At 44.5% G+C, this 25,153-nt stretch overlaps 1 protein-coding gene across 4 annotated transcripts in view; it reads left to right on the top strand.

Annotated features, from left to right (window-relative positions):
* Positions 1-842: 842 nt before the first annotated feature.
* The window catches only part of sirt6 (sirtuin 6), a 72,050-nt gene continuing 47,739 nt past the window's right edge, over positions 843-25,153 (top strand). The window contains exons 1-3 of one of the 4 annotated variants that reach the window (XM_072482815.1): positions 845-1,030; positions 7,977-8,104; positions 17,302-17,484. In XM_072482815.1, coding sequence (XP_072338916.1) covers positions 965-1,030; positions 7,977-8,104; positions 17,302-17,484 — 377 coding nt within the window. In that variant the 5' untranslated portion in view covers positions 845-964. Of the gene's footprint in view, positions 1,031-7,976; positions 8,105-17,301; positions 17,485-25,153 lie in introns of all 4 variants that reach the window. The other 3 variants (XM_072482816.1, XM_072482817.1, XM_072482819.1) reach the window with 3 other exon arrangements.

Here is a 25,153-nt window from a genome sequence, read left to right as displayed (position 1 = left end):
GCTTGTAATATTATCCTGGAAGTTCAAACTTTGAACATTTGTAGGTTTGTTACACCTCATCTATTGAACTCCATTTCTTTTTTCTAAGCTTTTGTTTTTTGCATAATTGACATGCTAAATTGGATATTGCGTCAGAATAGGAAGTACTTCATGCTTTTTTCATGGAGGTTAGCTGTCAATACAAAGCTTTGTTAAAGTATATTTAAAGAAGACTAATCTAAAAGTATTTACAAACTGCGGTTGAACTTAATGTTGTTATATAATTTATTTTCAATGTGTTTTGTTTGACCATTGCTTTTACTTTTCCATTGATGGTAGCACAGTGGTGAAGCGCACTATTGCTTCAAAGCGCCAGGGTCCCAGGTTCGGTTCCTGGTTTAGGTCACTGTGCGGAGTCTGCACGTTCTCCCTGTGTCAACGTGGGTTTCCTCCGGGTGCTCCGGTTTCCTCCCACAAGCCCGGAAAGATATGCTGTTAGGTAATTTGGACATTCTGAATTCTTCCTCCTTGTACCTGAACAGGTGGCAGAATGTGGCGACTAGGGGCTTTTCACACATTGCAGTTAATGTAAGCCTAATTGTGACAAAGATTATTAAAATTAATGTAAGCTTACTTGTGACAATAAAAATTATTATATTTTTTAAATTTCCTTTCTCTATAGCCCAGACTCTCCACCCCTTTCCTCTCTAGCCCCACCCATTCTCCAGCCCTCCCATTCAGTCCCTCACCCCTCCAGCCCCTCACCCCTCCAGCTCCCCCTCCTCCCCCAGCCAATCCGCGTCCCCTCCTGCCCCACCCTTCCCCAGCCCCACCCTTTTCCTCTCCAGCCCCTCCTCCACTCCAGCCCCTCCTCCTGTTCAACTGCTGCTCCTCCGGCCCTGGTAACGTCAGCGCGGCTGTCTTGCTGTGCCTCTGCTCCCGGGCCCCGGCTTTTCTTCGAGTGTTGGCGCTGTCTCCGCCCGTCATGTCCGTCAACTACGCGGCCGGGCTGTCCGAGTACGAGCACAAGGGGAAATGCGGCCTTCCTGAGGTAAGCAGCCGCGGACCGCCTCGGAATGGAGCCGGGCCCCGGTCCGGCGATGCGGAAGATTCCGGGCCTGTCCCAGGACAGTCCCGACCCGGGGTCATTGGGAAGGGTTAACAGCACAGCCCCGGTTCTCAGCACACTCCCCAGGTCCTCTGGGGGTGCACAGCCTGGCCACAGAGCCGGGCTGAAGGGGGAAGAGGGAGTGGATTCCGGAGACACATCCTGCAGGAGGAGGGCACAGGGTGACAGGAGTGGGGTGATGATGGGAACAATGATGGGTTGTTGGAACAGGTTACAGAGACGTCGATCCGATTTTATTCCATTCTTATATTCATGAAGAACATTCTAGATGAGAAGGTACTGGTGAAAAAGCAATGGACGACTACATCCTTTTGTGGGCAGAAGCGAAAGGGTTAAATTTGTTTACGAGCTGGTTTAGCACGCACTTCCAGACAAAGTCAAATCATCAGATTTGCCATTCTGAATTTCGAGACTTGAGGCGGGAATTGGGTGAGCCTGTTGATAATTTCTTAAACAGAATGGATGACGCAGCCAGAAAATGTAAATTAAAGATGAAAGCTGCTCGATCAGCGCATCTAGGGCTCTACACACTCTGAAACACAAAAACAATTGTTTGGACAGCACCAGCTCACATTCACAGGCTTTGGACACTGATAGAAGACACAAAGCCACAAGACGCTGACTTCCCAGCTATGTTTCGGTTAAGTCAAGAGAAAGGCAGTGGCATTGATGCAATGAAACAGCACCCAAGGAATGCATCGCAGACCACCACACCAGAGTGGAAGGTGTACAGGAGAAATACACTCCAAGAAGCTCCAGCATTTTGAGTCTAAAGTGTCATTATTTCTAACTTGTTGGAACCAGAAGACACCACAGATTTCAAGTTGAGGTTGAGAGTCTTAAAATTGAAGGCTCTGTGGAATCAGGAGCCAATCCAGAGCAGTAGTGTTGAGTGAGTTTGACTGGTATGAGATTGGGTGCAGACAGTACCCAGTCATCTTTCTTGCATCTATCCTGTCAAGCCCTTAAATAATTTTGTATGAGATCACCCCATTCTTCAAAACTCTCGAATATATACCCAGTTTCTTCGACCTCTCCTCCGCGGACGATCACACCATCCCAGGAATCTCCATCTCGTGAACTTTGTTGCACTCTTTCTGTGAGACACCAGTAAAGAGACCAAAACTGTAAAAGTGCTCCAGCTGTGGTCTCACCATTGCAGCAATATTCCTGTACTTAAACCCACTTGCAAAAAAGTCAACTTCCATTTGCGTCTCAAATTGCTTCCTGAACTTGCATGCCAGCTTTCAGTGACTTGTGAACAAGGACGTTCAGGTTCTTTGCACATCAACTCTTCCTAATCGCTCATCATTTAAGATATACTCTGTATGTCTGTTTTACCGACCAAAATGGATAACCGCATTTTCCCCATTATGTTTGATCTGCCATGTTCTTGCCCACTGACTAAATCCCTTTGAAACTTCTTTTATCCTGCTCACAACTCAGATTCCCACTTATTTTATGTCATCAGCAAAATTAGACATCTTGCATTTTGTCCCCACATCCAAATAATTGCCATAGATTGTGAATAGCCAGGGTCTAAGCACTGATCCTTGCTTTGCCCTAATAGTCACAGCCTACCAAGCTGAGAATTACTAATTTATTCCTCTGTTTTCAGTCTGTTACCTAATTCTCAATACATGTCAGTATATTACCCTCAAACCCATGTGCTCCAATTTTGCTTGCTAACTTTTGTGGAACATGATTGAAAGCCTTCTGAAAATTCAACTACACACTATTCGCTGGTTCCCCCTTATCTATTCTGCTAGCTGTATCCTCAAAAACTCCCAACAGGTTTGTCAAACATGATTTCGCTTTCATAAATCTATGTCGACTTTTCCCAATCCTATGATTTTTTTCCCTAAGTTTCCAGTTATCATATCCTTTATAATAAATTCTAGCATTTTCCCCTATGACTTATGTCAGGATAACAGAATCTCAAACAGTGGGGTTTTATTTGCTACCTTCCAATCTGCAAGAACCATTCCAGAATCACAGGAATTTTGGAAGATGACCACCAATGCATCCACTTTTACAGCAATCTCTTTCAACACTGGGATGTAGATCATCAGGTGCAGCAGATTTATTAACAGTCCCATTAATTTTGCCAGTGCTACATTTTTAGTAGCACTAATTTCTTTCAGTTCCTCATTCTCACCAGTCTCCTGGGTCTTTAGTATTCCTGGGAGTATTTCGTTTCTCTGCCATTTCAAATAGTTTATTGATTCTGTTGACTCCTTAATCGTTTATCAAGTCTCAATTGTAGCACCCCTCAATCTTCTAAATCAGGGGATTACAAAGGGTGGCATGTGGCACAGTGGTCAGCACTGGGATTGCGGCACTGAGGACCCGGATTCGAATCCCGGCCCTGGGTCACTGTCCACGTGGAGTTTGCACATTCTCCCCGTGTTTACGTGGGTTTCAGCCCCACAACCCAAAGATGTGCAGGTTAGGAGGATTGACCATGCTGAATTGCCCCTTAATTGGAAAAAAATAAATAATTGGGTACGCTAAATTTATTTTAAAAAGTCAGGGGATTACATGACGCTTATCTGAACCAGTTTTCATAATTTAAGTCTATTCAAGCCCTTGTATCATTCTAGTGAATCAACCCCCTCAAAGGTCAATTTAACCTTCCTGAGATTCTGTTCCTGAATTCAATGCTGCAGCTGAGGTCTGACTAAGACTTTGGATAACTGAAGCATCCCTTTCACCCTTTTATATTGCAGTTTAGGTAAAGGCCACAATCCTTTTTGAACCTTTTGCACCTATCTGCTGGGTTTCAGTGAACTGTTAACCTGGCTACCCCGATATCTCACCATGAAGAAAACATCCTGACTTGTGGTGGATCCGAATGTAGGCAGGTTACAGGTGGCAGAAAGGACATAGGATTAGAGACTCTGGTCAGGGTCAAATAGAAGACGCAGGTTATGGACAGTGCAGCTCAACCCTGCGACTGGCTGAGAAGAAAGGGAATTTGTGTCAAGGATTTGGTGTTTGTGATAAGAGCAAAGACTGTGGCTTTGATCTTCCTGGCCTTTAGTTGGAGATATTACAGAAAATCCCCAGGATTGGATGTTCGGCACAGAGGCACCAGTGGAGCGGAGTGTTAGTGCACTTAAGGGAGCTAATTCTATGTCTGCTGATATTGCCTGTAGTTGAGGAAGGATAGAGCTTTGGGAGACTTCACAGGTAGCAGTGTGGTGCAGAAGAGACCATCATGGGCGAAGCTTTGGCTATGCTCATTGCAGTTGAGTGTAGAATGAAAGTGGAAAGAACTAGCATTTATAAAGCGTCTTTCATGACTTCAGGATGCTAAAAAGAATCTTCACAACCAATGATGTACTTTTCAAAGTGTATTCATTTTTGTAATGTGGGAAATGCATCATCCAAAATACACACACCAAGGTCCCGTAAACAGCAGTGAGATCAAGGATCTGCAGTGCTGTTGGTTGAAGGCTAGATATTCGTCACGGCATTGGGAGAACCTCCCTGCCTGTCAGATTGTGCCAGGTCAACTAGGACCCTCAATTGATGTTTTATTCAAAATGTGGCAATTCTGACAGTGCATTATTCCCTCAGTACTGAACTAGATTGTGTTCGGGTTCCTAAAGTGGAGGTAGAGTGCTATGACTGAGCCAGGGCTGATGCCAAGAGGTCAGTTTGCCATTGAGTTGCACAGAGGCTTGAAGAGGACAGCTTCATTTTGTATGTTGACTAATGTCAAAGTTTGTGGAAACTTCATGCATGGTCACAGAGGATGTCATGACATTCTTTAAACATTGTCTATAACATTGCTGAATGGGTTATAACATTCCAGTCTTGTGCTATATTCTATTCAAAAATATAACATTTTCCCACTGTTCGGGGGGGGGGGGGGGGGAGAGTCATAGGTATTGTTATAATATGGCTTTTCAATGTTAGTTGTTGCATAAACATTAGCTGCTTAAACTATTGTCTCATCAATGTCTACTGAGAATTGATGCCAAAAAGCTGAGTAAAATCTCTCTGTAACTTCAGTGTTGCTGATGAACTATCCTTTTGTTAAATAAATTTAGAGTTTTTTCATTTAAGGGGCAATTTAGCGTGGCCAATCCACCTAGCCTGCACATCTTTGGGTTGTGGGGGGTGAAACCCACGCAGACACTGGGAGAATGTGCAAACTCCACACGGACAGTGATCCAGAGCCGGGATCGAACCTGGGACCTTGGCGCCGTGAGGCAGCAGGGCTAACCCACTGCGCCACCGTGCTGCCCAACTGATGAACTTTCCTAACATTCCATGTACTTAACTGGTAGCCTGTTAGTATAGACAAATATTGTCATATGAAATCATTCACATCTCTTGGGAATGATTAGTTTCTGCCTTGCACTCCTGTAATTTTTAACTCCCAATCAAATGAACACCCACATTGAGTAGCCCCAAATATCCCCCAACTCTGTCACCCGCACGTGATCCACTCAGCTCCGACCTTATGCCTGCTTCCATCGGCTATCTCGTCACCTAGTCGCTCTGCAGATCCATCGGTCACAATCATCAGTCAGCCTTGATTGTTTTTTTGGGTGCCTTGAGAGGTACACCTCAATTTTCCTTTCGTGATGGCATTATTTTGAAAAGAGCAGAGGGAATTCTGCCACTGTCTTTTTCATTCCAACAATCTTGCTAAAGCGGATTTTCTGATTGTTTGTCTCCTTGGTGTATGTGGGATTCGGAATGCAAATTGACTGTTGCACTTGTCTACATTATAGCAGTGATTAAACTTCGGAAGTATTTTGTTGTGAAGCACTGGGGTGTTGTGAAAGGCACTGTGTAAATGGGGGGGGGGGGGAAAATCCCCTTGAAGCATCCAAAGTGATAGGGTTCAACACAGGTAAGCAAACACATGTAGAAACTAAGACGAATGAGCACTCATTGAGTTCGGGGATTCCTTACCATCAACACCCCAGTTTAAAAACTTATAATCTACTAAACACTTAAGGACAAAACTAATTTTGTGTCGACTTTTTGAAGAGAATGCGAGAGGAGACTAAGTTCCATCTGCCTGCTAATGAATTTGACCCCCATCTCAACGCGAATGGACACTGTTAATCACCCTCTAGAATACCATGCTTCAAGTAATGAATCTGCTTCCTCCTGTTTCAGGATCTGGAATGGTGAAAGTGCAGGCTGATGATAAGCTAGCCAGTTGTTTGTAAGCCACTTAAAGAAACATTTTATGCAACAACTGTCAGAGCTGCAGGAGGTCCAAGAAACCTCTCCAACATACTTGTCACATACTTTAACATACTTTTAAGAACTAGGAGCAGGAGTAGACCATCTGGCCCTTCGAGCCAGCTCCGCCATTCAGTGAGATCATGGCTGATCTTTTGTGGACTCAGCTCCACTTTCCCACCCGAACACCATAACCCTTTATTCCTTTATTCTTCAAGAAACTATCTATCTTTATCTTGAAAACATTTAATGAAGGAGCCTCAACTGCTTCACAGGGCAGGGAATTCCATAGATTCACAACCCTTTGGGTGAAGAAGTTCCTCCTAAGCTCAGTCCTAGTTCTGCTTTCACCCACTAGTGGAAACAACCTGCCCACATCTATTCTATCTATTCCCTTCATAATTTTATATCTTTCTATAAGATCCCCCGCATCCTTCTAAATTCCAACGAGTACAATCCCAGTCTACTCAAACTCTCCTCGTAATCCAACCCCCTCAACTCTGGAATTAACCTAGTGAATCTCCTGCACACCCTCCAGCGCCAGTATATCCTTTCTCAGAAGAGAGACCAAAACTGAACACGCTATTCCAGGTGTAGCCTCACTAACACCTTCTACAGTTGCAGCATAGCCTCCCTAGTCTTAAATTCCATCCCTCTAGCAATGAAGGGCAAAACTCCATTCGCCTTCTTAATCACCTGTTGCACCTGTAAACCAACTTTTTGCGATTCATGCACCAGGACACCCAGGTCTCTGCCCAGCAGCATGTTTTCATATTTTATCATTTAAATAATAATCCCTTTTGCTGTTATTCTTACTAAAATGGATAACCTCACATTTGTCAACATTATATTCCATCTGCCAGACTCTAGCCCATTCACTTAAACTATCCAAATCCCTCTGCAGACTTCCAGGTTCCTCTGCACTTTTTTACCACTCATCTTCGTGTCGTCTGCAAACTTGGACACAGTGCACGGTCCCCAACTCCAAATCACTTTGCGGCCTGCGTTCCCTCAATCCCCTCAGGCAGCCCCACGATCTGGAGATTCTGCCTCCTGGAAGGGTTCTCTAGGTCATCCACCATCTCCCTGAACCTCTTAAGACTATCCACCATGAGTACCATCTGCGCCTACCAATGATGCCAGCCGGTCTTCATGCTCTCCCATTGATGACTCCACCTTCTGGGGTGCCAGACCCTTGCACCTCCTGCCTCTGCTCCACTCTCTCGATAACTACCCTAAGCGGCTCCACCACTGTTGCCAGGTCTTCTGAGGCCTCCTGCCTCTGCTGCTGGAGCATAGCATTCAAAACGTCCTCGAGCAGTTTGGTATACCACTGGGCGGGCAACAGCACTCCAGTTGCTGCCTCTTTCTTGCTCCTCATCTGGAAAGCCATAAACCGGTCCCACCGGTGGAGTACTGCAATTCTTCAGTGCTCATGCACCTCACAACAGCAAAAAAACTCTAAATTAGGTGGGAAAGGACCAAACAATTCCACCTCGTGCGGGAGCCACCAAATGTGCAACCAACCACTCCATGGCCATCATCGGAAGTCGCTGTACAATGATCTTGAATGGGTAGAAAAAGCAGGAAGCCTGGTCGTAGCCATTGAGTTAAGTTTTGAATTGAAACCAGTTTCCTTTCTGTTTGTGTGTTGCAGAATTTTGATCCTCCTGAGGAACTGGAGAGAAAGGCGCTGGAACTGGCAGATCTCGTACGAAATGCCTCCTATGTGGTAGTGCATACGGGGGCTGGCATCAGCACATCCTCAGGAATCCCTGACTTCAGGTACATTGCCTTGGCTTCACAGTCTTTGTCTAGAACAATGGCCTGCCACTTTGTCATGTTTACTGATGTGTCTGAAATGCTTGACTTAAATGGTGCTACCCAGTTGACACACAATGTCTTTACATGACATTGATCGTGTTTATATTTACCCCTTATTTGAAATTGGTTGCACTTGGCAGATTTGAGATGAGTTTCTTGGAGTTACTTATTTTCAGTTTGTCGAGAGCAAATTGTGAAACAGTATGAATTTACTCCGCCTAAAGTATAAAACAGTATGAATTCAATTTTTAGTTAATTTCCGTGCTTTGCTTTATATTTCCACTTGTAGGGAAGGTCAAAACTAGAGATCATAAATAAAAGATAGTCACTTCCTTCCCAAAAGGATGAATGAAACTCTCTACCTCAGGTGGTTGAGCTAATAGTGTTGATGCAGCTAAGTGAAAGTTGGATAAATGGATTACGGAGAAATAAATAGAAGGACTTGCGGTAGGGTTGGATGAAATAGGACCTGTTTCTGTGTATAATTGCTACATGATTATATTTGTTCTTAAATTTATTCCTTGCCTTCTCTTCCCAATATGTGCATCTCCTGTAGCTGCTACACACTACTCTCCAAACTCTCTTGTTCTCTGATCTATTGTGAATTTCCCCCTCCTGTTTCCCTATCATCGACAGCTATGCCGTCCGCTGCCTAGACCTGATGCTCTGAAATTGATTCCCTTAATCACTCCACCTCCCTTTTCCTTTAAAAACCTTCCCAAAAAACAACTTCTTTCACCACATGTTTTATCACAGCTGCCAAATTTGGTGCCTATTTTTTTCTATTACAACTCTGAAGTACCTTGGGGCAGTTTAAGAGGCACTCGGTAAATGCAGGTTGTACAAGAATAACCAAATAATGTTCCTAATCATATTGTTCTCATTAATGTTCACTTTGCCATCTTGTTCAGAGAATGGTGAAGATCCAGTTGATTTGGTCGGAATATTAAATGGCTACATTGCTTAAATAACCAACGAGTACAGTTTGAGGATGGTGGGGATCAACAGAACCTCACCAGTCATTCGGTCTTCGGCATTATATGTTATAATAGAGATGTTTGCGCTCCTCTTCAGAACCTGGAGTTATTTGAAATTGGCTGCACTTGGCAGATTTGAGATGAGTTTCTTGGAGTTACTTATTTTCAGTTTGTCGAGAGCAAATTGTGAAGCAGTATGAATTCTGTAACTGTATTTGTTCTGTTTTCAGTGAGGCAAGCAGCACCTCTCTCCAAATGTCTGTAGATGGTGCTGTTGAAACATGGTGGAATGTCTCCATGTTAGTTAGGCCGTCTCCGGTCCATTTGCAACCATTCAGCACCAAGCATCCCCTCAGCTCTGTTCTCAGTCACAAGCTGCAAAGATCAATGTGGCAGTAGATCTTTATACCTTGAAATATCTCCCCAAATCATGACAGAACAAAGTGAAACCTATATAGTAAATTAATGCTTGCTATAAATTATCTTAAGATTTCATTTGTATAATTCTAAATTAAAAGTTCTGAAATAAAGCCACGGAATGCAGAGCCTTGTGAAGTTTGATCCAGTGGTGGCACTCTGCCTCTTGTGGACTCTCATTCTGGGGTGTTTATGTTGTTGGTATCTCCAACCAGTGGAAAAGTTTATCTTTATCTACCCTGTCTTTCCCTGTTAATATCTTGAATACATGGATCCGACCACCCCTTATATTCTAGTGAAAACAAGTCAAATTTGAGTAATTTCTGCTCATAACTGAACCCCTGTAATCCAGGTATAATTTTTGGAAACCTACATTGCACTCCCTCCAAGGCCAAAATATCCTTCCTAAGGTGTGGTGCTCAGAACTGCTCACCATACTCCCAGGTGGGGACTAACCAGGGTTTTGTATAGCTGCAGCATCACCCCTGTGTCTTTATAGTTCAATTCTCTAGGTATAAAGACTAGCTGCAGGTGTTCTTGGCATTTTAAAGACCTATGCACCTGATACCTCAAGTTTCTTTGGACATCCACTGTATCTAATCTCTTCCCATTTCAAACATACTCCGCTCTATCCTTTTTTGGTCCAAAATGGATAACCTCACACTTACATTAAATTCCACAATTTTGCCCATTAACCTCGTCTGTCAATATTTCCTTGCAATTTTATGCTATCACCCAGGCTGCCTACAATGCCACCTATCTTTGTATCATCTGCAAATTTGGATATTAGACTTTCTATGCCATCATCCAAGTTATTAATGAATAGTTTGGATAATTGAGACCCCAACACAGTTCCCTGTGGTACACCACTAGTCATCTCCTGCTGACATTTCCCTGTCAGGTATGACCTTCCCTTCACAAATCCATGCTGGCTCTCCCAGATCAACCAACATTTTTCAAGGTATTTCAGGGATATCCCATCCCTGATTATAGACTCCAGCAATTTCCCCACCATAGATGTTGGGCTAACTGGTCTGTAATTCCCTGGTTTTCCCCTTTCCCCCTTAAAAAATGGAGTGACGTGCAATTTTCCAATGCAGAGGGACTACTCCTGAATCTAGAAAACTCTGGAAGATTATCGTTAGGGCATTGTGCTCCCCTACATCCTTTCACACACACTCTGATGGAAATCATCAGGTCCTGAGAATGTGTTACTCTTTATCTGTGGAGGGATTCAAAATTCAGTAGCCTTCAGCATTAACATTCTGTTCCTTTCTCATGTTAATCTAACTTCCTTTTAAATGCATCTTTGCTATTCACCTCAATTACTCCAGATTAGCAAACTCTTCATTCTTACCACTCTGGGTAAAGAGATTTCTCCTGAATTCCCTCCTGGATTTATTGGTGACATAAATGACCCAAGTTTTGGTCTCCCCACAAACTGAAACATCTTTACATGTCCCTTCTCAAACCTCTTCAAATTTTAGGCACAGGTTGAGCACCACTTATTTTAAATGTTTAGGGCCCAAAGTGTCTTGGATTCTGTGATTTTTTTTAATTTTGTAATACCTGTAAAATTATATAATGCGGCAGCACATCCGGCAGGGATGGGACCCAAGTTTAAGCACAAAATTCATTTATATTTCATTTACAGCTTATAGATATAAATAGCCTGCAGGTAGATTTAGGCAATATTTTTCATCATTTTGTGCATGAAATAATAAGATGTACATTGAACCATCACTACCTCGTCCGCCCACGTGAGCAAGTGCCGAAGGCGATAGATGTGAAACGACGCAATCTAGCTAGCGGATCTCAGGTATATTTTTATTTTTTACTAGGAGCATGATTTTGAACTTTAGAAGTTAGGTGGGGATTAAATTCAGATTTTGTGCAAAAATAATATGTTTTGTACTTAGCAAAAAACTGTGACGATTCACACTTAACTTAGGAAAATACAAATGCGTCACGAAGGCACAATGGTTAGCACTGCTGTCTCACGGCGCCAAGGACCCAGGTTCGATCATGCCCCCAGGTCACTGTGCGTGTGGAGTTTGCACATTCTCCCCGTGTCTGCATGGGTCTCACCCCACAACCCAAAGATGTGCAGGGCAAGTGGATTGGCCACGCTTAAAAAAAACAATTGGGCACTTTAAAGTTTAAAAAAAAAACAATGGAAGGTAAATTCAATGAAACAGTACATCAGGTTTGATGTGGGAGAGAGTACATCATCACAGACATCGTCGTCATGAGGAGAAGCATCAGAGGCGACTGGGGAACAGGAAATGGATGCCATAAGGATGAGGATGCACTGTGCAGGATGGCTTTCTTAAATGTTTCTTCTGGCGTCATCTGCATCATTAACAATGTTTTCTGTCGTAGCAGTCTCTCTTTATTTTATAAACTGCCATGATTTCTTGATCTGTTATGAATGCTCGCTATTCTAGTCCTTCAATCAGTCTGGCACACATTTTCACCATGCCACCTATGGCCATTTTTTCCACTGAGTTAACAATGTCATCTTCATCTTCATACACGTTTTCACCATGAAGTCTATGGGCACTTTTTCCATTGAGTTAACAGTATCATCTTCACCTTCTCACACGTTTTCATCATGATGTCTATGGGCACTTTCTTTCCGCTGAGTTAACAATGTCACCTTCATCTTCTTGCACGTTTTCGCCATGACATCTATGGGCACTTTTTCCACTGAGTGAACAATGTCATCTTCATCTTCTCACACATTTTCACCATGACGTTTATGGGCACTTTTTCCACCTTCACTGTTATCATCACGATCGCCTTGATTCAGAACCATTTCAGCTATTTAACCAACAGTCATTGAATAAACAACTGGAGCCTCATTATCAATGTTGAGAAATTATTGACAGCATCCGAGGGTATCCTTTTCCATATGTAACTAGGTCCAATATCATCTTTTCCTCACTTGCCACATGGAATCCTTGAAACTCATCACTTTGTTCATCATCATTGAGCATAGTCATGCACAAGGGTGTCTTTATCCATGGTGTTCCATCCGTTAACAGTGGCATAGATGACATCCTTCACGGTAAACTCCTTTTGGAAACCTTCCATACCCATGCCTCTGTTCACTGCTGCCAATATGCTGTCCAATAAGCAGTCTTTCTATTTACTCTTCATTTGATCTAAGGATACCTTGGTCACATGGCTGAATTAATGAAGTCACATTTGGAGGAAAGTAGAAGGCATAAACATTATTTTGAAGAGAAGTTCAGCTGGGGGATGTGCAGAACAGATGTCAAGGAATAGCAAAATCTTGCAGTCATCATCCAGTCCAGCTTCCCTGCAATGGGCACGAGTTGCTGGTATAAAATGTTTGTGGAACCAATCAGAAAAGATGTCCCTGGTGACCTATGCACTCTTGTTTGTGTAATAACGGACTGGTAAGCTATTCACTCCTTTAAAACAGCAAGGACGCATGCTCTTGCCTATCACAGCAAGTTTGCACTTTTGCGTGATTGCTGCATTAGCACATCCCAGCACAGTCATTCTGCCCTTGGCATTCTTAACACCTTAGGCCTTCTCATCAGCTGTAGTATCTTCCTGGGACAATAACGCCAGAACAGCAATGTCTCATCAGTATTGTAGATTTGTTCTGGCATTAGATTTCCATCAGTGATAATCTTGGCAAAAACATCAATTAATTCCTCTGCTGCCTCGTGATCAGCAGAAGCTTTATCACCACAAATCTTAAAAAATTTAATGCTGTGTCTTTTCTTAAATTTCTGCAACCGCGATCCTGGCCCTGGGTCACTATCCATGTTGAGTTTGCACAGTCTCCCCGTGTCTGCGTGGGTCTCACCCCCCACAAACCCAAAGATGTACAAGGTAGGTGGATTGGCCACACTAAAGATTTCCCCTTAATTAGAAAAAAATAATTGGGTACTCTAAATTTAAAAAAGTAATAATTCTGCAACCAGCCTACTGAATATTCACAGTTACCTTCAATTTTAAGTTCGTCATGATAGATCTTTGCTTGTTTCATGATAAGCATACCGTTAAACAGCATATGTTCACTCCGCTGATGAATCCACCATTTCAATACAAGGTCAAGCTCTTAATTTTTTGCCTCATGCAATGTTTTTCTATTTTTCATTAGCTTCTGCTCTTCACTTTCAGCATAGAACATTAACAGTTTGTCCTTCTGTTTCTTCACATCATAGATGGTGGTCATTCCAACACCTCTGTAAGACGTCTCACACTTAGACCATGGTCAAGCTTTTGCGATAACTTGATTTCTGTTCTATAGATAAGCGTAAATGCTTCCTTTTTTTATTTCGCTATTACCCATAAGATTATCTGCAGGCCTTTTCGATACTTTCAACAGTATAAAAAAGTGGTTTAGCACAGTGGGCTAAATAGCTGGCTTGTAATGCAGAAGAAGGCAGCAGCGCCAGTTCAATTCCTGTACCGGCGTCCCCGAACATGCGCCAAATGTGGCGACTAGGGGCTTTAAAAAAAAAAAAAAAAAAATTTCGAACAACCAATTCATTTTTTCCAATTAAGGGGCAATTTAGTGCTGCCAATCCACCTACCCTGCACATCTTTGGGTTGTGGGGGCAAAACCCACGCAAACACTGGGAGAATGTGCAAACCCCACATGGACAATGACCCAGAGCTGGTATCGAACCTGGGACCTCGGCGCCGTGAGGCAACAGGGCTAACCCACTGCGCCACCGTGCTGCCCAGACATGGGGCTTTTTCCAGTAACTCCATTGAAACCTACTCGTGACAATAAATGGCTATCGTTATTATTATTCACACCACAAAGCACAAAAACCCCACAAAATATTTCGATAATCGTAGTGAGTAATGCCCTAACATCTGGCTATGATGGCTGCTGAAAACAAACTGATGTCTTGACACCAAAACAGCCACACCTAGGGCTCGTAACTGTCTTGAGGCGTATTGGGACCTGCGCATCGCCCGGGTACCTTCCCAGAGCCTTGTAGAATTTTCCACTTGTGTCACGTCGGCACTTGTAAAAAGTGCGGATTTGATAAAAATTTGATTAAAAACGTGTTAAGGGGATCTGGGGAACAGGTAGGGAAGTGGATTTGAGACCAGTAAGAGATCTGCCATGATCTGATTGAAAGACGGAGCAGGCTTGAAGGGCTGAATTGCCTACTTCTGCTCCTAATTCCTAGGTTCAAAACTTTTCGAATTTTGAGCCCACCCTGTTCAGCCTTTCCTGCTAATTAACGACCTCAGTTTTCGTATCATTAATGTGATTTTTTTTGTAGCCGCTTGACTGCTTCTATATTTCTTTATATAATATGGAGATTTGAGCAGTTCGCTGTACTCTGTGTAGTCTAACAAAGGTCTGGACAAGGTGAACACAATGTCTGCTTTTCAGTTCATCTTTAGCTCTCTGCTTGCGGGCAGATCATCTTTGTGTGTCATCTCATTTTGGGCAGCACAGTAGCACAAGTGGATAGCACTGTGGCTTCACAGCGCCAGGGTCCCAGGTTCGATTCTCTGCTGGGTCACTGTCTGTGCGGAGTCTGCACATCCTCCCCGTGTCTGCGTGGGTTTCCTCCGGGTGCTCTGGTTTCCTCCCACAGTCCAAAGACGTGGAGGTTAGGTGGATTGGCCATGATAAATTACCCTTTGTGACCAAAAAGATTAGGTGGGGTTATTGGGTTACGGGGATAGGGTGGAAGTGAAGGCTTAAGTGGATCGGTGCAGACTCGATGGGCCGAATGGCCTCCTTCTGCACTGTATGTTCTATCTCAGATACCCTCCTATCCACTCAACTCACCTGGCTCCCAGTCCTGCGCAACATGGTGCACCCTCACATCAGGAGGGAGATTGCAACAAGAAAGCTACTGGAGAAGATTTACATCAACCCAAGACTGCGGCTACACAAAAATCTTAACGAATCCACCTGCTGATCGTCTCCCATCATGCCAGCCTGTATAGCTAAGACGCTGCTAAGGAATAACAGCAGCGACCCTGTGGCAGCAGGAATGGAACCAACATGTCACCAATAAAAAAACACTTCCTCATCATAGATCCCACAGCCCGCCCGGCCTGAGCCTGCCACCCCAACCCTCATCATAGATCCCACAGCCTGCCCGGCCTGAGCCTGCCACCCCAACGTTTGTGGAGTTTTCACTATCTGCCCTTGTCTGTGTGCGTTTCCTCCGGGTGCTCCGGTTTCCTTATGCAGTCCATAGACTGCAGGTTAGGTAGATTGTCCATGCTAAATTACCCTTGGTGTCCAAAAAGGTTGGGTGGGGTTGCTGAGTTGCAGGGATAGGGTGGAGGTGTGGGCTGGAATGGGGTGGAGATGTGGGCTTGGGTGGGGTGCTCTTTTCAAGGGCCAGTGCAGACTCGATGGACCGAGTGGCCTCTTTCTGCACTGTCAATTCTATGACTCCTCAACTCCTTCCGCACTGGCCATGGCCTTTTTGACTCAAATTGGACCTTGGCAGGGAACCCGGACTGCAGCTGCGATGCACCCCAATCAATGACCCACATCAAAGAAGAAGGCGCCCTGCCAAACTTCAGCAGAGGGCTTAGAGAATTCCATTTAGCCATAGCGGGAGCTATTGCTTGGCTTGGTGTTTGCTGCACACTCTTTAAAAACAAAACGCATATCTTTGCCAATTATTCGCTGATCTGCAGCAAAGTGCCATATCTTGAACAGTTATGAGAAATCTCCAAATTCTTCCTACCAAAATGCACCACCTCACCCTTATCTAAGTTAAAATTAATTTGTCAATTACAGACACATTCTGCAATTTATTATTGCCCTGTATTTTTGTGCCTTCCGTAGTATTAACTATACCCCATGTCCACGCATCCTGACAACCCATTTTGGTGTAATTTGCGATTGTTGAAATTGTATTTCTGATCCATATTCAAATTGTTTATGGAAATTGAAAATTGTCAACAGCCATGGTCAAAGCACCAATCCTTCACACCACTTCCGACCTTATTGTCCTCGAGGGTCAGTGAATTCTCTTACCCTGGTGGTGCAAGAATGGGAAGGAAGTGTAATGTCGGAGGAAATAAGTTTGATACTCCTGAACACTAAGGTACCTTTATCTGTATGATGTTGAGGTTTCTGATCTTGTGTGACTGTTGCAGTTAGAGTTATCTTGCACCTTATACACTGACTCTTGAGAGCAACCTGTAACCAAGCTCGCATAATCTCAACTTATCCGCGTATTGTCTGACTTGCGTGGATTTGTGCTGGTTGGCAAGTGCAAGTAATGTTATTGCTGTACCTCGTGGTACAGAATGGATGCTTGATCATAGCTAAAAGAGCACAGCCAGTGCATTGCAAATAACTTGGGCAAGTGCCACCCCAGTAAGGTCATCTTTACTAGCAAATTTGGGAGTAGTAAACTTGGCAAGTTTACGCTTGATTTTAATGTAGACCTGCCAATACCCTGTCCTTCTAAGCATGCTAATAGCGATGGCCTTTGCTAGGCTGACACACGTTGGCTGCAGTGGGTATTGGCTTCGTTAAATGCCTAGAGTCAATGCCACATGTGTTGTTAAAAGTCATATTGCAGTGGTTCAAATAAGATTCCGTAGATAAGCCAATGGTTGTGTAATGAAGATCGATGGATCACATTAGCTGATCAAATGTTTCTTATACTTCAGGTGTAGTCACAATGCCATGTTTGTACTGCTGATTTCCCAGCTTGTAACCTCATAATGAAGACTTGCCAGCTTAATTTGTAAACCTATAAATGGTAATGTTGACAGGGGACCACGTGGAGTGTGGACGATGGAGGAACAGGGCCTGGAGCCCAAGTTTGACACAACTTTCGAGGAAGCCAGGCCTTCCAAGACCCACATGGCACTGGTGGCACTGCAGAAAATTGGCTTGGTGAAGTACGTGGTCAGTCAGAATGTGGATGGACTTCATGTACGGTCAGGTTTTCCCAGGTAGGATTTCTGTGCTTTCTAAAGGCAGTTTAACTGAGATTTTCTGATTTATAAATCTGCAAACAGTTTGTCTCAAAGTCATTCTGCTGCAAGCTTTCTATAAACAGTGAAGAAAAGTTGCCAGCATTAGTAAATGCCATCTAATTTACAGACCTAGACATGGATTTGCCCCACTAATAATACACTGCCAAACCTATTTCAAAGATTTGTCATTTACAATTACTAAACTTTAGGAAGAATGGGATGACCCAAAAATGAACATGTGAGTTTATTTAGAAAAGCATTAGGATAAATGTTATTTGAGAGATTTAGTAACCAGTAAGCCCAAATAGTGGATGCCTCTGCTTGGTCACAAATCTAATGTTGAGACCTTTAATCCAGATAGATGGATTTATTGGATAGGAAAATACTTAGCCAAGGCGGCATAATCCATTCTCATGGCTGATGAAATACATCTGAAATCTAGTCACTGCTGTCGGAAACGTGATAGCCAATTTGCAGACCACAAGATTCCATGACAATAAATGTGTTAAGGAACGGGTAATCTATTTTTAGTAATGTTGGTTCAGCGGAAAATATTGCCCAGAACACTGGGGAGAAAGTCCTGCTGTTCTTTGGAATAGCCCCATGCAACCTTTAACAAGGAGACAAGACCGCCACTTGGGCATCCTATCCTAAAGATGACACCTGCCATAGTGTAGCACTCCCTCAGTACTGCATTAGATTTTGTCCTGGAGTTCTTGTTCCTATTTTAAACACAGCAATACTGTGGCGCACTGCCCATTGTGATAGCCTTTAACAGTCTTTGAGTTGAAAGCCTGTTTCATATTCCAATTTAACCTAGGAATTTTCAGTTTACGCTATCAAGCTGATATAAACTCGGGTTCATAGATTTGAAAGATTAATTCTCACCGACTGAGCATTCTTTCTGTCACTTTGACACAGTAAAGTAGACAAAGATTGAATTGTTAATTAGCTCCTCCTGAAGGTAATGAGCCAGCTATTGAACCTGTTACCCATAACGATCTGAGAGAATAGATGAATCATTATATCGTTTCAGCCACTTTCAATAAATATTCACAGATGCGAAGGTGTTCCTCTGTACGCAGCTTGGATTGTCTGGGTGGTGTTCACTATTGATAAGTCAATTGAGTGTCAACTCCACCATACAATCCACCATCCAGACAATATTGCGCAGAAGTTGGACTCCTGGTGACATGGTAGCCAAGGACTCTTCACAAGATTTGGAAGCACCACTAACCTAAGACGACTTTTAGGATCATATTCTTGACAGCACCATGCGACCTTGCCCCTCACAATCAACATTCCAATGTATGTATGCAACAGTAGGGAGACACCAAGGTGATGTTTTCTGCCGTTTAACCCTGCATCCCACCCCTCCTCACCACCACCGCATTCACAGGATGAGGGAGGAATATTGATTAGTCTCAGGGAATGTCTTGTGCATTATCGAGCAACTGGGTAAGAATGGCTCTATGCAACAGTGGTTTACCTTTTGTGCTTTAATCAGTGAGATCTGAGGATGAATCCATCTTAAATGATAGTTTGAAAGTCTGCCTGCCCCACAGTCTGTAAGGGTCCAGTGCCAACCTTGGGTGCATTGAAGTGGTGGCGATAGGCGTGCTTAGCAACTTGGAACTGCAACAGGCTCTGAATAGTAGCCAGGTATTAACAGTCACCAAATTGAGATCTGCTGTGGGAAATGGCACTGTGGTTCTTCTGGGGCAAAAAGCTTGACATTGCCACGAGGTGTCTAAAGTATAAAACGCAGGAATAGATAACTCAGCCCCTTGGGCCTGCTCCGCCATTCAAAAAGGTCATGGCTGATCTGATTGTAACCTCAACCCCACATTCCTTCCTACTTCTATAACCTTTCATAGAATCATAGAATCCTACAGTGCAGAAGGAGGCCATTCGGCCCATCTATACTGCACCGACCCTCCGAAAGAGCACCCCACCTAGGCCCATGCACCCACCCTATTCCCGTAACCACTGAGGCCCCTGCACTTGTCACATCCTGCCATCCAGAAAAAACGCTGTTTCCTGTTAGCTAGCCAATCTTCAGTCCATGCCAACATGTTACACTCTGCACCATGAACTTTCATTACCCGCAGTGACCTTTGATGTAGCACCTTACCAAATGCCTTCTGGAAATTTAAGTACAGTACATCCACCGGTTCCCCTTTGTCCATTGCATATGTGACTCCTTCAAAGAAATCCAATAAATTGGTTAAATGTGATTCCCAGGAGACGGCATGGTGGAGCAGTAGTTATCACTGCTGCCTCAAGATGCCGAGGACCCAGGTTCGATCCCGGCCCCGGGTCATTGCCTGTGTGGAGTTTGCACAATCTCCCCGTGTCTACATGCCTCTCTTCTCTCTCCCCATCGCTCACAACCCAAAGATCTGCAGGGTAGGTGGATGGCCGTGATAATTTTTGCCCCTTAATGGGAAAAATAATGAATTGGGTACTTTAAATTTAGGGCCGCATGGTGATGCAGTGGTTAGCACTGCTGGCCCACGGCGCCGAGGATCCGGGTTCGATCTGAGTCCCGGGTCACTGTGGAATTTGCACATTCTCCCCGTGTCGACATGGCTCTCACTCCCACAACCCAAAAAGATGTGCAGGGTAGGTGAATTGCCATGCTAAATTGCCCCTTAATTGAAAAAAAAGAGAATTGGGTTATCTAAAAAAAAATTTTTTAAGTGATTTCCCTTCACAAAACCATGTTGACTCTGAATTTTTCCAAGTGCCCTGCTATAACATCTTTAATAATGGCTTCTAACATTTTCCTCATGTTAAGCTAACTGGTCTAGTTTCCTGTTTTCCGGCTCCCTCCCTTTTTAAATAAAGGAGTTACATTTGCTATCTTCCAACCTAAGAGAACTTTCCCAAGTCTAGGGAATTTTGGAAAATTAAAGTGAATGCATCAACTATGTCTTTCGCCACTTCTTTCAAAACCTTAGGGAGAAGTCCACCCGGACCCAGGGATTTGTCTGCTTGCAGATCCAACAATCTCAATGCCACTTCCTTTGTAATTGTACTTTTCCGGAGTTCCTCCCTCCCTTCCATTTCCTGATTTACAGCTTTTTCTGGGATGTTACTTGTGCCCTTGATAGTGAAGACTGATGTAAGATACCTATTCAATTCATCCGTCATGCTCTACTTTCCATTATCAATTGCCCTCTGTCGCACTTTCTATAGGTCCAATATCATTATACCACAGGAGCGTTTTTTCTTTAATTGCCTCATAGGCACGGCCAACATTTATTTCCCATCTCAAATTATTCTTGAGAAGGTGACAGTGGGCTGCCTTCTTGAACTGCAGCAGTCCGTGTGGTAAGTTACAGCCACAGTGCTGTTCGGTAGCGCATTTCAGGATTTTGACCCAGTAGCGACAAAGGAATGGCGGTGATATGTTTTCAAGTCAGAATGGTTTGTGAGTTAGAGACGGACTTGCAGGTGGTGATGTTCTCATTCATTTGCTGCCTTTATTATTGTAGGTGGTAACAATTGGAGTTTGGAAGGTGTTACTGAAAGAGCATGGTGGGTTCCTACAATTTAACATGTAGAGCTAGTACGCACTGCTCCACTGCACTGGTGGTGGAGGGAGTGAATGTTCAGGGTGGCAAATCAAATAGGCTGTTTTGTCTTCAATTTCATCAAGCAATTATTGGCACTGCACTCACCTGGCAAGTAGAGAGTATTCCATCACACTCTTGACTTGTGCCTTGTAGATGGTGAAAAGGCTGGGAGACCAGAATACCAAGCCTTTGATTTTGTTTTGTAGCATTAGCATTTATATGGCTAGGCCAATTATGTTTGTGGTCAATGGCAACCCCCAGGCTGTTAATGGTGATGGTAATGCTATTGAATGTCATGGGGAGATGGTTAGATTCTCTCTATTTACTTGCAACTTAGCAACCAATCTTGAATTAGCCCAGATCTTGCTGCATGCAAGGATGGAATGCTTCAGTATCGGAGAAGTTTTGAATGGTACAGTCATCAGCGAGCAACCCCATCCCATCTCTGACCTGATGATGGAAGCAAGGTCATTGATGAAGCAGCTGAAAATGGTGAGGCCGAGGACAGTTCCCTGAAGTCCAAGGGCAGAGATGGTCAGCCTGAAACAACAATAACCATTTTCCTTTGTGCTGGGTATGCCACTAACCAGTGGAGAGTTTTTCCCCTAATTCCCATTTACTTGAATTTTGCCAAGACTGCTTAATGCCACAATCTGTCAAAAGGTGCCTTGATGTCAAGGACCTCTGGAATTTAACTCTTTTGACCTTGTTGAGCAAGTGACACACACTTGTGAACACTGCGAAAGACTCCTTCCCCTATTTTGTTGATGATTGAGGATAGATTGATGGGTCAGGAATTGACTGGATTGGATTTGTCCTGTTTTTGTAGCCAGGCGTGTCTTTCATTGTGAGCACAAAATAAAAAGAAAGGTGTAACTTTAGCATTGACATTCGTGCTTTGTCTTCTTTTTGGATTGAGGATGATGAAAGACTAGTCCCATCTGAGGAGAAAATAATGAAATTTCAATACCGCGGAGAGAATCTGTCAACGCCTAACTATAGAGATTGTCCTTTAAAAGCCATGTTCCCATTTCGGGAGAAGAGAAATGCCCTTGGGTATGAATTCACTCAGGTTTGAGGCTAGCACTGTTAGAAATGTCATTTCTAGTTGTTTCAGATGACATTTGAATCCTGTATGATAATGGGCAGTGACATTTTTACTGAAAGCCTTTGAAGATCTGATCTGATAATACAGAGGATTTTTTTTTCAATATATTGCCTCATCAGTAGTTATTGAATGCACTGGATTTTTAATGTAATTATTTGCAGCACCCTGCATTATCTTGTCAGACTGGAATTAAATTATCACAGAACATTGTAGAAAATGCCTGTAAAATGCTTTAACCTTTGAGTGAAGCAAAAAAAAATCAATTGAACTGAAGTTCTGGCTGAAACCTTGAACTTTATGTATGGTTTTAATATCACGTCATTGTATTATGGTGAGATACATAACTGAATCTAAAATAAAAACAAATTACTGCGAATGCTGGAAACCGAAACAATAGCAGAAAATGTTGGGAAATCTCAGCAGGTCTGACAGCACCAGTGGAGAGAGAACAGAGCTTGGAGACTTGAAACGTTAGCTTTGTTCTCTCTCCACAGATGCTGTCAGACCTGCTGACACAGTTCAATCTGTCTGGTTCTTAATGGGATCCTTTAGACTGAGAGTGGAGATGTGGGGCGTGATTCTCCACTCCCACGCCGGTTGGGAGAATCGCCTGGGCCGCCAAAATTTCCGGGGACACCGGTCCAACGCCCTCCCGCGATTCTCCCAAGCGGCGGGAACGGCCCGTTTCGCGGGCCGGAGAATCGCCGGAGACACCGAAAATGGCGATTCTCCCGCACCCCCGCTATTCTGAGGCTCGGATGGGCCGAGCGGCCAGGCCAAAACGGCGGGTTCCCCCCGGCGTCGTCCACACCTGGTCGCTGCAGTCGTGGACGGTGAATGAACGCTGGGGGGTGGGGGGGGGATCCTGCACCGGGCTTTACCTGTAATGTGGGGTGGCCCGCGATCGGTGCCCACCGATCGTCGGGCCGTCCTCTCTGAAGGAGGACCTCCTTCCTTCCGCGGCCCCGCAAGATCCGTCCCCCATCTTCTTGCAGGGCGGACTTAGAGAGGACGGCAACCACGCATGCACGGTTGGCGGCGGCCAACCCGTGCATGCGCGGATGACGCCCGTTATGCGGCGCCGGCCGCGTCATCTATGCGGCGCCGCTTTTACGCGGGCGACAAGGCCTGGCGCGTGTAGATGACGCGGCCCCGATCCTGGCCCATTGTCAGGGCCTGAATCGGTCGGGACCGGGGCTGTTCCGCGCCGTCGTGAACCTCGATGGCGTTCATGATGGTGCAGCCACTTCGGCATGGGAGTGGAGAATCCCGCCCGTGGTGTCCTGTTCAAATTTACAATGCAGTTGGTTAGCTGTGTGGTTTGTATGTGCAGAATATCCTTTTAAAGGTGGTGAAACATTATTTTATCAGCAGTGCAGCCCTTTCTGTCTGGCTTTATTTTAAATAAAACTTTGTTGCTGAAGGAGAAAATGTGTTAAGATCTGTCTCTTTCTCTTGAGTTATTATTTTAGATGTCTGTTTTAGTGCAGAACTGCTGCAGTGATGTGAATTGTCTGCCTTAATTAGAGGCTCCATTTGCTAATATAGAACTTGGCATGCAAACAATAATAGACAGAAGAAGGGCCACTGGTCCATCCAGCCTGCCCCATACCACTGCAATATCTTGTGCATCACAGCTAGGGAATATTGGTTTAGTAATATAGTGCAAAGCTTGAGTATTGCTGGAAAAAGTTTTTTTTTTTTTTTTGTTGAAGCTTTTCATCTAGCTTGGATGAGTGCAAGACAAAAAGCTTTAATGAAAAATGTCATTTTTGTCTAGGGCAGGTGACAAACCAAATAAAAACCCAGGCTAATGAGGGGAGAGAAAATCTGGAAAGTTTCTCTGATCCCACTAACTGATCAATGCTAGTCCAGGTGCCAGGATTCTCTAAAAACACGGCTGAGTGTTGACGCAGACGTAAACACCGGAGTGTTTCATGCCGGCGTCAACGGGCCTCTTGGCCTCTGTAGCCCACAGGGGGCCAACACGGCGCCGGAGTGCTCCGTGCTGCTCCAGCTGGCGTACGCGGCCCTGCACTGCTCGCCGCAGGTCCACGCTTGTGCGCCAGCGCCGCGCAACATGGCGGAGACACAGCGGGCTGGCGCGGAAGAAGGTAGGCCGTCCCCAGATCGCGCGTGCCCGCCGATCGGTGGCCCCCAATCGCGGGCCTGGCCGTCGTGGAGGCCCCCTGCAGAGACTGATCCCCCCCGCCCCCCCCACCAGGACAGCCACCGCAGTCACGACGCCGAGATCCCGCCGGGTGGAACCATACGTGTGCCACGCCGGTGGGAACTCGGCTGGTCGACCGCGGAGAATCTACGCGGGGACCTCTTTCATCAACCCCCAACCAGCGCTGCGTCGACTGCTCCGCCGATTCTCCGGTCGCCGGAGAATCGCGTCCTGGCGTCGGACCCGATTGCGGGTCTAAGGCCCCATTCTCCATCCCCGCGCCGAAGCTCAGAGAATCCCGGCCCAGGTTAATGCTATAAAATATAAAGTGATTTCTGTCCCACATAATACGTCAACAAGTTCCCCTTTATCCACAGAACATGTTACTACTTTGAAGAACTCCAATAAATTGGTTTAACATGATTGCCCTTTCACGAAACTCGGTGGACTGCCTGATTATCTTGATTTGTTTCTAAATGCCCTGAGGTAATGTCTTTGATAATAGTTTGCATCATTTTCCCTATGACAGATGTTAAGCAAACTGACCTGTAGTTTTCTACTTTCTGCCTCCCTCCCTTTTTGAATAAAGGAGTTACATTTGTTATTTTTCAATTTAATGGAACCCTATCTGGGGCATTTTGGAAAAGTCAAACCAATTCATCAGCTATCTCACAAGTCAATTCTTTTAAGATTCTAGGATGAAGTCCATCAGGACCTGGGGACTTGTCGGCCGGGCACCTGTCGGCCAGCAATTCCAACAATTTACTCGGTACCGTGTCCTTGGTT

Source organism: Scyliorhinus torazame, chromosome 18 (genome assembly GCF_047496885.1).
Source record: "Scyliorhinus torazame isolate Kashiwa2021f chromosome 18, sScyTor2.1, whole genome shotgun sequence".
NCBI classification, from domain to species: Eukaryota; Metazoa; Chordata; class Chondrichthyes; order Carcharhiniformes; family Scyliorhinidae; genus Scyliorhinus; species Scyliorhinus torazame.
This window is presented reverse-complemented; position numbering and strand designations above follow the sequence as displayed.